The 14,424-nt window shown below is 52.2% G+C and overlaps 1 protein-coding gene across 1 annotated transcript in view; it reads left to right on the plus strand.

The window, feature by feature from the left end:
• The first annotated feature begins 885 nt into the window (after nucleotides 1-885).
• Nucleotides 886-14,424, plus strand: part of RTN4RL1 (reticulon 4 receptor like 1) — a 130,296-nt gene continuing 116,757 nt past the window's right edge. The window contains exon 1 of the mRNA XM_051992167.1: nucleotides 886-1,068. Coding sequence (XP_051848127.1) covers nucleotides 1,056-1,068 — 13 coding nt within the window. The 5' untranslated portion in view covers nucleotides 886-1,055. The remainder of the gene's footprint in view (nucleotides 1,069-14,424) is intronic.

Genomic DNA, 14,424 nt, shown 5'->3' on the forward strand with positions numbered 1-14,424 from the left:
TAGTCGAGGCTGTGCTCTCCTGCTGCCTTTGAAGTCCCTGGGGAGGAGGGGAGGAGGGTCAGAGAGGGGCCAGAGCGAGAGGGGGCACAGTCAGGGTCAAGGCCAATGGGGGAGGGCACGAAGGGGCCGGCTGGCAAGGTGGCCCCGAGCCCCTAGGGCACGGCGGGGCCACCGGAGCGGGCGGAGCAGAAACACCTTGGGAGGCGCCGAGCGGCTGAGCGCAGCTGCCCAGGGAATAGGACGGCGCTTGGGCACCGCGAACAGAGCGCACTTTCATAAATTTTGTATGGGAGGCGCTCCGTGAGCGGGGGCGGGGAGCGGAGAAGAGAAGGCGGGAGGGGAGGGAGGGAGAGGAGGGAGGGAGAAAAGGGAGGGGAGTGAAGGAGAGGTGGGGGAGGCGGGGGGAGAAAGGGAGGCGCCCCGTTCCGCGGCTCCTCCGTGTCCTGCAAACGCTCGGCGGGCGCTTTCCTGCGAGCAGCGCGCTCCGGGGCAAGCGCCCATTTGCAGCAGCAGCCCGAGGGGGCGGGGAGGGAGGGGGCCGTGGCCCACCGGCCAGGGGGGCGGCTTCTCCCCTCAAAACCGCCGTCAAAGTGCTCCAGCCGGCAGAGGCGCGGGAGAAGCGAGCGGGCGAGCAAGCGAGAGAAAGAGAGACCGCCGCCGCCGCTGCCGCGGCTTCCAGGCTAGGAGCATCTCCCAGCCCGGCCCGAGGCACCTCCGGCGGACTCGCCCGGGCCGAGCGCGAGCGGCCGCCCCTCCTCCGGGCCGGGGCAGGGCAGGGCAGGGCAGGGCAGGGCCGTGCTGTGCTGCCGCAGCACTTGGCCGCCGGGCGGCTCTCCCTTCGGCAGCAGAAGCGGCGGCGGCGGCGGCGGCGGCGCGGGGCTGGGACTCAGGATGCCCCTGCGGAGCCGGGGCGCTGGGCAGGAGCAGGTCGCCGGGGCGCCCCCGGCTCCGCGCCCTCGGATTAGCTGCAGCTCACACCCAGGGATTTGAAGCTGGACCCCGCGTGGGACCGCCCCATCTCCGGCCTCTGACAGAGCGGCGGCCCCGCGGCCAAGATGCTCCCGAAAGGTGAGTTTGAGCCGCAGGGGGAACTTGGGCACCGGCGCCGCCGCCGCGCTGGAATGGGTCTGCTGCGGGCGGACGCCGGCAAGGGGCAGTCAGGGGACCCGGGGAGATCGAGGTAGTGTTGGATGTGGAAGGCGCTGGCGCTGGATCTTGGGGGAGAATAGCCCCCGGACTAGCCGGGGCTTGTGCCCAGGGAGGCCGATGTTCCGAGCTGCCGATCGGGGACTCTGGGGGTTCCTGAGGGCTAGCTGACTGAAGCGGGGCAGGAACCAGAGTCATTCGGGGATCTGCATGCCCGCAAAGTTCTGTCCTTCTAGCCTTCTCGCACCGCGAGCTGCAGCCGCTTAGCCCAAGCGGCTGTGCTCGAACCCTGGCTCGGGTGCAGTAGCTGCTGCCTCCTTGGAGCTGAGCCTCTGAAGGTCTCCCGGGATTCCGCCCGGCCCTCCCACCCCACTCTGCCCCCCGCCGTTTGCCTGGTCTTTGGCCTCCTCTCCCCATCCCCATTCTACTTTATTCCCCGGGGGAGGCGAGCAGAGTCGGGTCCGAGCTAAGGGGCGAGGGGGTAGTGACTGCGCTGTCCCTCTTGCTCCTCAAACTTTGCTGCGGCCCCGAGCCTGCCCCCGGCAGGACCGAGCTGAGGGTGTGTGCCTCGAAGCGAGGCCGGGGAAGGGCTGGGGTGTGGCGACTGATGGAACGGACAGCGCGCAAGCTAGCTGGGGAAGAGAGCCGGGAGTTGGCCAGGGAGGGCGGCCGGGAGTTGGCCAGGTGGGGCGGCCGGGAGCTGGCCCGCAGGTCTCCTCCCTGCAGGAGGCGGCCGCAGCTCCGGGCCGCCTCTCTGGCTCCCGGGCAGCCCGGTTCGGGAGCCGGGAGAGGCGCGGCAAAGTTGGCGCCGCTTCTGGGGAAGTCCCACCGCGCCCCCACGTGGCTCTGGCGCTCCTGGGCGGCCGTCACGCGGGAGCGGGGCGCTGTCCCCCGGGCCCCGGGGAAGAGAGGCTGATCCTCCGGAGCCGGGGGCCGGCCACCAGCCGCATGGGCTGGCGATCCGGGCCGCCCCTGCTCCCTCTCCGGGTGCGGATGAGCTCTGCTGGGACCAGCCCCGAACCATCCCCGGCTCCCCTGTTCTCAGCGCCCTCCCTGCAGCCCGCTGCCCCGGCCCTTCCAGCAAGCCGGCAGGCCCAGGAGCCCGCCGGATCCAGCCCAGGTCCTCTGGGACAAAGGCTGAGTCGGGAGGCTCAGGTAGCGAGAGAGGGGCCTGATCCCTGAGCTCGCAGGATCCTGCCTTAATCCGCCCTTGTTTCCATGGCAACAGACTGTGATGTCGTAAGCATAGGATTGTGACCTCACAGCAGGATCAGGAAGGAGAACTCTGGTTGGGAGAAGAGGCCCTGGGATGCGGGGAGAGAAGGGCTTTGGTGTTTGCTTTTTTTTTTTTTTTTTTTGGGGGTTGGGGAGGCTGATCCTATTAAAGAGGGACCAGGGATATGGGTGAGGGGGAGAAAAGATCAAGGCCAGTTTGAAAAACTTGGAGGCGCTTTTTGCCTGTCTCTGAGCCACTAGGGGGTTCAATGAAATTGTCTTGGCTCTCCAGAAAAGGAACCAAACTTCTGTGACTTTTTCTAGATCCCTGCTTATTGTCCTCCACGTGGGTCAGTCATGAAAAGCCCAGGAGACACTGGTGAAGTGTTGTGGTTTGAATTGTCTCAGCTCCTAGGCCCAGGTTCTGTCCCGGATCCCAGGGTTCTCTTCTGTTCTCTCCATTCTATGAGACTGACTGGTCCTGGATCCCAGATCAGGGGTTGTAACAGAAGGTTTCAGGGTAACCAAGTCTCAAATTTATGCAGCCCTTTGAGATTTGTTTTGGATTTTCTCCCCTGGCCTGTGAGATTGGGAGTGCAAATAGCATTGGTCCCATTTTACAGATGAGGCTTGGAGAGGCTGAGTATCTAAGATCACACTCTTAGTAGAGTCAGAACTTTGGTCCCAGGTCCTTTGATTTCAGACTATGTAGAATGACAAGCTCATGACCTAGAAGTTTGGGCCTGCAGCAGACAGAATAAAAGAGATCCTCTTGGGTTCCCTTCCCAGAGACTTCCACGTCTGTAGGTTTCGAGTGGTAGCAGTAGTCGAGATGAACTGACGGATATCACTTTCTTTTCAGTTATGGGTCTTTTGACAGCTCATAGTTAAAAATGAACCATTGAAAGCAGTCCACATGCTATATTTATATGATTTAGGTGCATAAAGATAAATCAAGTACTCCCTCATATTGTATTTTTCTCTTCTCCTCCGAGGGAAAGATAGCACTCTGGCTCCTGACTGGGAACCAAGCCTTCTGGGAGACTTTCCTTGGGGAAGGACACACCTACCCTTCTCAAGAACTGGTTGTTCTTGGGACTGCCTATTTTCCTTCTTTGCAAAGCTAGATTTGGAGTTTGACCCATGGATGCCCGTGGTCATGAGAGAGGTTTCCATTTTGGCTCACCCATGAGAATATCAATAGTCAAACTACGACTACTACTAAATTTATATGTCACTTTAAAGGTCGTAGATGGTACCAACTGTGGATGGTGGGTAATCTCAGGATAAATATCCCCATTCTACAAATGAAGGACCAGTTCAGAGAAGGCGGGGCGTTTGAGCAGTCATGGGATTTGGGACTTGAACTCAGAGCTTCGAATGCCAAAGTTAACTCTCTTCACTCTGAAAATAGAAAATTTGTCCATGAATTAGGCGGTGGTCCTTGATGCCACGGGAAGGGAGGGGGTGGTCTTGAAAGATATCATTTTGCCAGCATTTCTCTTCTCTTTTAACTAAAGGACTTGGCCCTGCTAGGGCCCAGATCACCTGGGTAGAACCTAGCCACCTCTCCCCGCCCCCAACTAGAGTAACTATGGAGAGTCAAAATAAATGAGAAAGTCCTGCTTCCAGATAGAGATGGATGTTTTAGCAGAAACCAAACCAAAAGGGCCCAGGCAGATACCATTAACAATGACAGGTGCTCTGCTGATTCTTAACAGGTTGTCTGTACCAGGTCTCTAGAAAGCAAAAAAAAAAAACCCAAAACACACAAAACCTCCCCCAAAACTGGTGTTATGGAAAGCACCACACTCTTAGAGTGAAAAGATCTGCCTTAAGTCCTGGCTTCTTCTATCTACTAGCCATGTTAGGCAGAAAGCCTTGTTGTGTCAAATTTGAAATTGTAGCCCAAATCCTTTGCAGCTGTATATAAAGAACCTATGATTTACCCCGAGAGCCCCAGGCTCTCTCTAATGTTGTCGTCGTCATTGTTTTTGGGGGTAGGGTGATCAGGATTTGTCATTTTATCTGTGTGGGGGCACTTCCAGCAGGGAAATTCCTTCTAAGGATACCAAATAGGTGAGCTTTCCATAACTTTTTGTTGTTGTTGTTGTTGAGATAATTGGAGTTGTGACTTGCCCAAGATCCCACAATTAGAAAGTATTAAGTGTATGGGTTTAGATTTGAACTCAGATCCTCCTGACTCCAGAGCTGGTACTTTATCCATTACATCATCAAGTCACCTCCTTTTCTGTAACTCTTAGAGATTTAATTGTCTAAGGCAACTAGAAATGACTCATCCAAGAACATCTAGCCAGTATGTTTCAGAAACGGGGCTCCACCTAAGTCTGCAAAGCCTATAAACTATCAATTCACTACAGCAAATGTGAGCCACTTTGTAAGCTAGTGCCTGATCCATTGAAATTAGTAAATTTAAAATAGATAGCTACAATGTTGGATTTCTAACCAAAAAAAAGAATATTGCCCAAGGCCTGGAGTGATCAAGTGTTTTGCCCGTGGTCAGCCAATTAGTAAGTATCAGAGCAGGATTCCAGCCGAGATCTTTCTGAGTCTGGCACATAGCTATTCATTACACTACACTGCCTCTCCTTGTAATCATGGAGAACTGTACCAATGGGAGATGCCGTTATTATTAACCTAACCAAAGCTGGGACTTGAAGAATATGCGGGAGAAGGGTTTGGGGAGCGTTGGGGGCAGGGAGGACAGCGTAGACAGCCTTGAAACCCAGTGGAGAATCCCGAATCCTTCCCATAATGCAAGGGGTCCCACTGAGGAAGCTTGCTCCGGCTGGGTCGCGGCCTGCTTTCAGCCTGAAGGAAAATGGAAGGACATGTGCTCCGGTGGTTATTTGGGGAAGGTGGCTGCCAGGGGGGCCTTGGGCTGGCAGTCTTATCTCTTTGATCTCCACGGCACTCAAGCCCAGCTTAAGAGTCCAAATAAGGCTGCGATGCTAGGGGCTTAGCGTTCCCCATCAGGGGGAAGGAGAGACTCCCCCACCCCCACCCCACCCCCACCCCTGCCTAGGTTGGAGCAGGCCCCAAACCAGCCCCCACCGTCAGCAGGCAGAAGCAGCCCAGCATCCCAGGCGGGTTAGAGCTGCTGACAATGCTCGGGCTGCACACAGCCGCAGCTGCCCTGGTTTCCATCCCCTGCCTCAGCCTAGCAGTGCTGGGGATATAAAAAGCAATGATCTGGTCAAAGATGAGAAAAAGGGAGAGGCGAAGGCAGGGAAGTCACTCGGCAACCTTCAGGAAGGAGGAAGGCCGGGATGTTTCACCAAAGGGAGCTTGTTTCAAGTCAGAATCTATGGATTTCATTTTTAGAGCTGTGGAAAACAGGATGCAAATCAACAGCCTCTAGGCTCGTTTAGAGCCTTTCCCTAAAGTTTTTTGTCTTGTTAAGCAAGGAAATAGAGTGCCAAATAGGCTTTGTTAAGTGGTAGCCTAATTAATAATTTAAAATCTTGTAGCTGTCTTTCATTAGGATTTATCTGTCCACCAACCACAAAATCAGTCAAACACACTCATTTATAAGTTAATGCCATCTCTGAATAATTCAGTGAGCAGCTAGATTAAGGCCTGCCATCCTGTAAGATGCCTTGGTTTCCACGGCCAGATGGTCTGACATGGCAGCACAAATGGACCCCCATCCTTTGGGGACCAGGGAACCGGTGAGCCTTGGGACTGTCAAACAGTTGGTGTGGCCCCAGTCTCCAGGGTCTCTCTAGGCAGGCCACCGGGGAGCGTGCGCTAGCGATCAAGCGTCAATTAAGCACCTAATTTTGCCGGGAGCCTTCCTGGACTCTCCTTGGCTTGACCAAGAGTGGACACCCTTAATAAAAAATGAAAAACTTAACCCGGAGAGAAGAGGAAAAAGGCTGGGAGGAGAGCTGCCATGAGCCTCAAAAGAGCTTTTCTATTTGGTGCAGTGATACTGGGCTTATAAGACTCTAGCTGTAGAGCTGAACACTCCTCAGATGGGAAAGAGATGAAGATTCTCCGGGGAATCAGCTGGCTTCCTTTCAGGGACGGAGCACCTGAAGATTTTCAACCCAATCTCGGTTGGAGGGGAAAGACTTAATTCAATCCCTTTCCCCAATCCAGGAATTATTCAGTAATGGAGTCTTGGCAGCTCCTGGGAGAGCCTTCAGTCCCTCAGCTGGAGTGACGCTCTGGGTCATTCTGGGGTCTCCGCAGGGAGACCACACCGAGAAGGGGGACTGGAGAGAGAGCCATGGAAATCCTGCCAGAGAGGGAAGGAAGAAGGGGTGCTGGATAGGGGGAAGCATATGCTGCATGAATGTTCTCTCCTGTGGCCTGAATAAAAGAAAGTATGGCTGTGAAGGCTTGCAGGGAAGTGTTCCTTTGTGGGTTGTGGGGTGTGTGTGTGTGTGCAAGAGCTGATATATAACATGCACATCTATATAGATACATGTTATTTATACATATACACACATATCTATATATCTATTCATTTATATATTTTATCTGTATATCTTTGTATCCATCCATATATCTAGTTAGCTATTTCTCTGTCTATCCAGCTTTATATCTATCCATCCATTTATCTATTCATCAATAAGCCATCCATCCATCTATTTATCTTTTTCTATCTATCCATCCATCCACCTAGTTATCCATTTTTCTATCTGTCCATTCATTTATCTGTCTATCCGTCCATCCATCTATTTATCTATCTCTCTATTCATCCATCATCTATCTATCTATCTACCGATCTCCTTTAGAATTGAAAGGGACCTTGGAGACCATTTAATCTAACCTCTCATTTTTACAGATGAGCAAACTGAGGGCCAGGAAGCTGAAATGACCCAGGATCATAGCTCTAGATTTGAAGGGGACCTCAGTGGTAACCTAGTCCAGTCTCCTTATTATATAAAGAAACTGACACTCAAGAGGTGTTAAGTGATCTGCCCACTGCTTCTTCACACAATATAAAAGGAAGGATTTGTATAATAATGGTAGCTACATTTTTTATAGCATGTTAAGGCTTGTGAAACATTTTTGCACATAGTATCTCATTTAGTCTTCACAACAACCGTAGGAAGTAGGCAATTTTATTATTTCCATTTTACAGTTCAGGAAACTGAGGCTGAGAAAGGGTAAATGCCTAAGGTGACAGCAATAGGAAGTATCTGAGGGAGTATTTGAACTCAGGTCTTAAGTGCAGTCTCTATCTCCTGCACCACTCAACTGCCTTACCCAAGGCTTCCTGGCTGCAGGCCCAGCAACTCCCCACCACATCACGTGCCCCTGGACTTTGAAATCTTATACTTCTGCTTACACAGGGCCGTTTCCCAGAGGCTGGATTTTCAGAATTTCTCCATAGGATTTTCCTTTAAAATTCTCCTCCAAGAGCTAAAAACAGTATTCTGGCTTTTGGAAAACAATAGTCAATGGGTAATGGCCTAAGTTTATCCTTCTAGAAGAACCATTCTTGCTAAGCTCACCACTAGTACCTGACCTTCTTTTCTAAGTCATGGCAAGTCACAGAGACCGTCTGGCAAGAGCCGGGGGTCCGTGATCTACCCTAATTGAGAAGGTAACACCCCACGTCTTGGGAATGCCCCAGAAGCCCAAGGCCTTGCCCACGTGGGAGAGCGAGCCTTCTGCCCAGTGTTCCTGTGACAGCAGAAGTCTCGGTCTCAGATTTTACATACCAGCCCAGATCAGATTTCATCAAGCAAAGGAACCCTGGCCGTCCAGCCAGAGTGAGAGAGCAAAATCAGACACAGAAATGAAATGAAAATGTAGGCGATTGCCGAGAGAGGCTTTCAGTGGTTTCAGGGGGTGAGCTCACCGTCCAGATCTGGCTGTTGCTTTAGGAGGGGGAAGGGGCGGGGAGCCAGGGATGAAAGACCTTGCAGTGGAGGTCTTTAATGGGTGGGTAATGGACCCTGAGGCTCAAAATGAGAGGGCCCCACCTGCTGTATAGATGAAGGTGGAAGCCTCCTTGATGAAGTCAGAAAGGGGCAGGAATGGGAAGGTGCTCAGGGTGTCGGGATCAGTGTCCATCCCTGCTGCCGTCCCTGGTGGGTTAAAGCAGTGAGAGGGAACACAGACTCCTGGGAGGCCAGGACAGGCCTTGATGAGGAGGAACCAGAAATATCCATGTCCTAGGAGGAGCTCAGTTGTATAAGTGAGGGACTATATGGGCTGGGAAAGTGCAGAGGGAGGGACGATGAGGGAGGGGTGGGTCACACAGTGCCATGCCAAGGGCTCCCCTGAGGTAGGAGAAGGGAAAAAAGACAAAAGAAGCTTCTGCCAGGGCAAGGTACCAGCTGGAAGGGTTTCCAGAATCACGATGCAGATGGGCAGACGATTCACTTAGTGTCCAGGGTGCCCAAGGGATTACCAGTCTTGCCCCAACCACCTTGGGGAGAATGTAGGGTGGCTCTGGTTCCTTTGGGCACAGAAAGTCAGAGAGGATGACAAGTGTCTGTTCAATTCCACTGTTGGGGGTGGGTACGGAGAGATGAGGGGGGATTGGGCAAGAACTCCCGGCAGTATCTATGAACTGGAACCTCCATGGCAACCGTGGCCAGGTCACTGTTCTCCATTTTAGCCCAGTCACAGGTCCCTGCTTTCCATCAACATCTCCAAATCTCAGTGTTGGCATTCCCTGTTTTCTAAAGGAGATAGATACCCAGGAAAGAATTATCAGGGATAATAAAGCAATCAAGACAAGGTGGGAGGAGCAGAACCGTTCTCTGCTCGATTGCTAAGAGCTAGTGATGTTTCCCTGCGTCTACCTCTCCCCTCCTGCCAATCTGTCTTGTTAAAATGACATTTGACAGTGAGAGTCCTGAATTGTTTGTATCTTTCCTCTCTCCTTTCCTTCCCTCCCTCCCTCTCTCTCTTCCTTCCTTCCCTCTTTTCTTTCCTTCCTCCCTCTCTCCTTCTCTTCCTTTCTCCCTCCCTCCCTCCCTCTCTCTCTCTTCCTTCCTTCTTTCCCTCTTTTCTTTCCTTCCTCCCCTCTTTTCTTTCCTTCCTTCCCTCTTTTCTTTCCTTCCTCCCTCTCTTCTTCTCTTCCTTTGTCCCTCCCTCCCTCTCTTCCTTTCTTTCTTCCTTCTTTCCTTCCTTTCTTCCCCCTGAAGCCTTCCTTCCTCTCTGCTATTACAGGGCAGTTACCCACAGTTCTGCCCTGGTGTTCGGTGCCACTTTTCAGGCCTTCCTCCATTGCTACCATATTTGTCTCTGGGTGTCCGCCCTCCCAGTCCCTCTGCCTTCTCTCCATATTGGTCTGCTGTGGTTTCAGAGAAGCAGAAAGGCCTCTGCCAGCTCCTGCAGAAGCACTGATCTCAGAGGCCTCAAAGGGCAGCGATGGTGCGTTAGTGCCCCCTGCCTATGTTTACTCTGCTGTCCTTGACTAAAGTGGATTTTCTGCTAATGAGCACTTGGCTGCCCAGAGGCCAGTGACCTACCTGTGCTTGGCTTTGTGCTTGGTTGTACCAGGGACAGAGAGAGGAAGCCTTGTTTTTTCTCATTCCTCTCTCCTGAACCTCTAGTCCCGAATCATTCCTCCCTGATGTGTCTTGGGGCTTCCAATAGGATGGAAGCTTTGGGGAGAGAAGTCAGTGACCTTTACCATTTACCATATAAACCTGAGCAGTTTATATGGGGCATACAACTCCGGGTCACCATTGTCCTGGGCCAGATGGGATTCAGAGCACAGCAGAAAGGGCACTGGCTCTCCAGGGACAGAGAACTGGGTTCAAATCCCACGTACTCTTTGTGTGACCTTAGGCAAATCTTTTCTAGGTCCCCTTCATAAAATAAGAGGGTTCTATGAGATGGCCTCTGAAGCTCCTTCTAGCTCTAGTTCTGGGTCCTTTGCTCTCCCACCCCATCCCCAAGGCCTTGACCCTCCCATATAAATTGGTTACAGACCACAGCTTTATCTACTCTCCAGCCTGGTAGATTCTGAAGCTAGGAAGGAACTGGCCTTGGAACTGGCTGCCAACATGTGGTTGAGTCTCTTGTAGAATTCCAGTAGTTCTTGCTCTAGACCAGGGGTCCTCAAACTGCAGCCTGCGGGCCAGATGCAGCATCTGAGGATGATTATCCCCCTCACTCGGGGCTATGAAGTTTCTTTATTTAAAGGCCCACAAAACAACGTTTTTGTTTTTACTCTAGTCCGGCCTCCAACAGTCTGAGGGACAGTGAACTGGCCCCCTATTTAAAAAGTTGGAGGGCCCCTGCTCTAGACTGTAAGCTCCATGAGGGCAGGGGATGCTGCAGACCCATTTTCTCTTTTGGGGGAAGAAATTGGAGAAGGGAAGGGGAAAGGCTTTCCTATGGTACCTGCTATGTACGAGGCACCTGGTAAAGTGCTTTATAAAAATTATCGCATTTGATTGTCGCACCCCGGAAGGTAGGTGCTTTTATTGTCCCCGAAGGGGGGGGGTTGAGTGACTCGTCTAGGGTCACCCAGAAAGAAAAAAGAAAGTGAGCTATATCCCAGGAAGTCCAGAGGGAAAGGATAGAACCACATGGAAAAGGCGCTTTTTGCCTCCGAAAAATTTTCTTTGTCTCTTGTTTAGGTTAAAATGTTTCTGATATAACAGATAAAATTTGGCTGGAGATGAGCCTGTGATTACTGTCTAATCACTCTGAGTGGTTTGGATAATAAACGGCAAACAGCCCCTGCTAAGCTTATTCAGGAAAGTAGCTGTGGAGTCTCTTGTGCTGGCATAGCAAGCCAGTTGGCACAAAACTCTGTGTGCTCGCAGGCAGAAACCCACCTGTGCCAGCAACAGGGCGTTGGGAAGGGGGATCCCAGGGGCACGCCGGCCACCCAGGCTGTGCGCGCAGGATCGCCCCTTTGTTGGCAAGAGCGGGCCCCCGAGCGCCGGGAGCCCATTGGCGTGAGAGGAGATGTTTTTGCCGTGGGTGTGCTGGTGAGACACGCTGTGAGTGGGCACTGAGAGTGGGTGCATTGGTGTGATCCACGCCACGTGTCTCAAGAAAGCCCTGCGGGTGTGGGGTATAGATTGCCCACATGGTGGGTGGGTTGGCGAGATCCGTTGGCGAGGGGGCTCCTAGGATGAAACAACTCGGCCCTGACTCACGCCACCCAAACGGATGGTGACCAACCCGGGGAAAGAGGAACGTGCAGACTGTTGGCAGAAGTCTCCTGGGAACTTGGATGAGGAGAGGATTATACCAGCTCCCTTCTTTGAACTGGGGGGTAGAAGCTTCTTCCTCTTACCAAAATCATCGCAACAGCTTTCTCTGTCTCTTCCTGTGTCCCATCTCGATTGTGAGAGGGCCCTTACCTATGCTTATCCAGAAAGAGATTCATGGGGCCCTGGGGGGCAAAGTTGGCAGTGTTCTGCCCATCACTTATTCATGGGGATATTGGATGAGGAGGGGTTAGGGAGCTGAGGGGCTTCCATTAGCGAGAAGTGGACCAGGCGGGAAGCCTTGCTCTGCATTTGACATTTCCTGGGCTCGGTTCTACTAGGAAGCTGCCTTTTCTTTTATAAGGTTTTGCCTTTAATGTTCTATTCATGGGCTCGTCTGTGCAGTCCGTGCAGAGGAGCCAGGACGAGGCTGGGCTGGCTGAAGGTTGAGCTGGGCTCCCCCTGGGTGGGGGGAAGTGGCTGCGGGGTCAGAGAGCTCAGCTGGGTAATTGGGCAGCAGATGTGGCAGAAGCCCGGGCAGGGAGAGCTGGTAGAAGGAGGTAACTCAGCTTGGTGGACTGGGAGACCAGTTTTTCTTCCTGTCTCCATTTGTGTTGGCTTCCTCCTTTCCAGCCCTGGGGGATGCTGCCAGCCAGGCTCAGGGAGCAGCAACTCTGCAATGACTCTCCGGGTTGGGACCCCCAGAGTGGAAGGGACACTGCATCCAGATGTGAAGAGGAGACTCTGGCATCTCCCGGGCTCCCATACTTCTGCAGGGAGTGTGGCAAGCAGGAGAAAACAGGCTGGGTGTCAGAACACCTGAATTCTGGGACCATAATACCTCCTTGGGTCCTAGAGCTGGGAAGCCCATGGAGGCCATCCAGTTGAACCTCTTCATTTGGTAAGTGGGAGGACACAGACCCTAATCCCAGATTTTGCAGCTACTGTCAGTGTGACCTTAGAAAGTCCTTTACTTCTCTAGCCACGTTTCCTCATCTGTAAAATGGGGTCGAGTGGCCTTTGGACTGGATGACTTACAAAGCCCCTTCAGGCTTGGATTTAAGATCCCGTGACATAGATATTAACAGCCTCGAATAGTTATGACAGCCTGAGAATCAATCACCTGTCTACTCCAGCTGGTAGGGTGCTCTGCACACAATCGGTTCTCAAATTGCTGTATCTCATCTATGAAGATGAACTGTCAGGAAAGAGCTTTGAGATGTTTCCCCAGTCGTCAGGATGGATTTCACAGGGCCAGCCCAACCCTTCCTTCAACCCCGCGATCGATCGCCTCCATAGGTGAGATGCTTGGCCAATGATTGCGCTTTAGACCTGTGACCCTCACGGTGAGAGCAGCAGTGGAGGGAGAGAGCCAGCTTTTAAGTCCGGGGGAACCTGGATTCAGATCTTGGCTCTGAAGCTTTTTCACATTCTGGACTTCTATGTGTTTGAGTCCTTGTTCCCTCAGAAGGGGTTTTGTCGTTTAGTCCTGACTCTTTGTGGTCCCGTTTGGGTTTTCTTGGCAAAGAGAATGGTTGCATGTTTAATTGGATTACTTGCCATCTGAGGGAGGTGCGGGAAGGGAGAGGGAAATTGGAACACAAGGTTTTGCAAGGGTCACGGTGAAAAATTATCCTTGCATATGTTTTGAAAATAAAAAGCTTCAATTAAAAAAATAAATTTAAAAAAATTTGCCATTTCCTTCTCCATATCCCAGATGGGAACCTGAGGCGGAGTTAAGCGATTTGACCAGGGTCATACAGCAAGTAAGCTTCTGAGGTCGGATTTGAACTCAGGGAGATGAATCTTCCTCGTTCCAAGCCCAACACTCTATCCCCCGAGACAACTAGCTGCCCCCCAAACAGTAGCACGGGGCTTTTATTCTTTGGTCAGACATGCCGTTGGCATGAGGTAGGCTTCCAGTCTCTCCACCCATCTCGTGTGCCATATGGCCAAGGGCAGGGGCGCCGAACTAGGATGCCAAAAATGGCGGCCGCATTCAGTTTGGGCTGGGGAGTCCAGCAGGGCAGCTCTGAGCTGGGAACAGAAGCAGGGGCCTCCTTCAGAGCGAGGTTAGTGTTTTACTTGGCAGAATTTTATGGAACAGAATTCACACTATTGATTCCATGGCAAATAAAAGCCTTCTTCTAGACATTTTGGGCCGAGGAGAGCTGGGATTTTTCAACAAGACCCGACCTAACACTAGGAGATAAACTGCAGGGCAATGCTAGCTCAGGCAGAACCTGGCGCGAGCAAGAGTCTCCCGTCTTGTCTCCTTCCTGACCAGTTGCTTTGAGCTGCTGCCTCCCTTCCCTTGGAGGGATTCGGCTGTTACCTAATTCTGCGGTTTAACCTGCATCCCCAGCAGCAGGAGAGGAGCTTCATGCAGGGGCTTTGGAGGCCTTCTGCGCCAGCCCTGCCTCATTTTATAGATGACGGAACAGAGACTGAGGGAAATTAGAGGCAGTGTGTCCAGTTCACACTGAGGAGCAAGTGGCAGAGCCGGGATTTGAAGCTGTGGCCCTCCTTTTCCTGATTCAGCATTCTCTCTCCTACTTGAGTGTCTTTGGATCGGCCATCGGACTCAAATATCAGTTTTCTTATCTGTGAAATGGGAGGATGATAGTTGTCATAGGTAGCTCACACAAGGCTGTTTTGAGGATGGGGTTTTGCCAGTTTCACAGCACTGAAGGCGTGGAGATATTACTTTGGATCCCTGCCCTGTGGGAGACACCTGGGAGCTGAGGAGGCAGATCAAGCTCTGATTTTCCCCTAGCTGGCAGGTAGTCCAATCCATGTTACATATATTAAAATATGTGTTAAATCCAATATATGTATACATATTTATACAGTTATCTTGCTGCTCAAGAAATCAGATCTAGAAAGAAAAAAAAAAACC

Source organism: Antechinus flavipes, chromosome 4 (genome assembly GCF_016432865.1).
Source record: "Antechinus flavipes isolate AdamAnt ecotype Samford, QLD, Australia chromosome 4, AdamAnt_v2, whole genome shotgun sequence".
Lineage (NCBI taxonomy): Eukaryota > Metazoa > Chordata > Mammalia > Dasyuromorphia > Dasyuridae > Antechinus > Antechinus flavipes.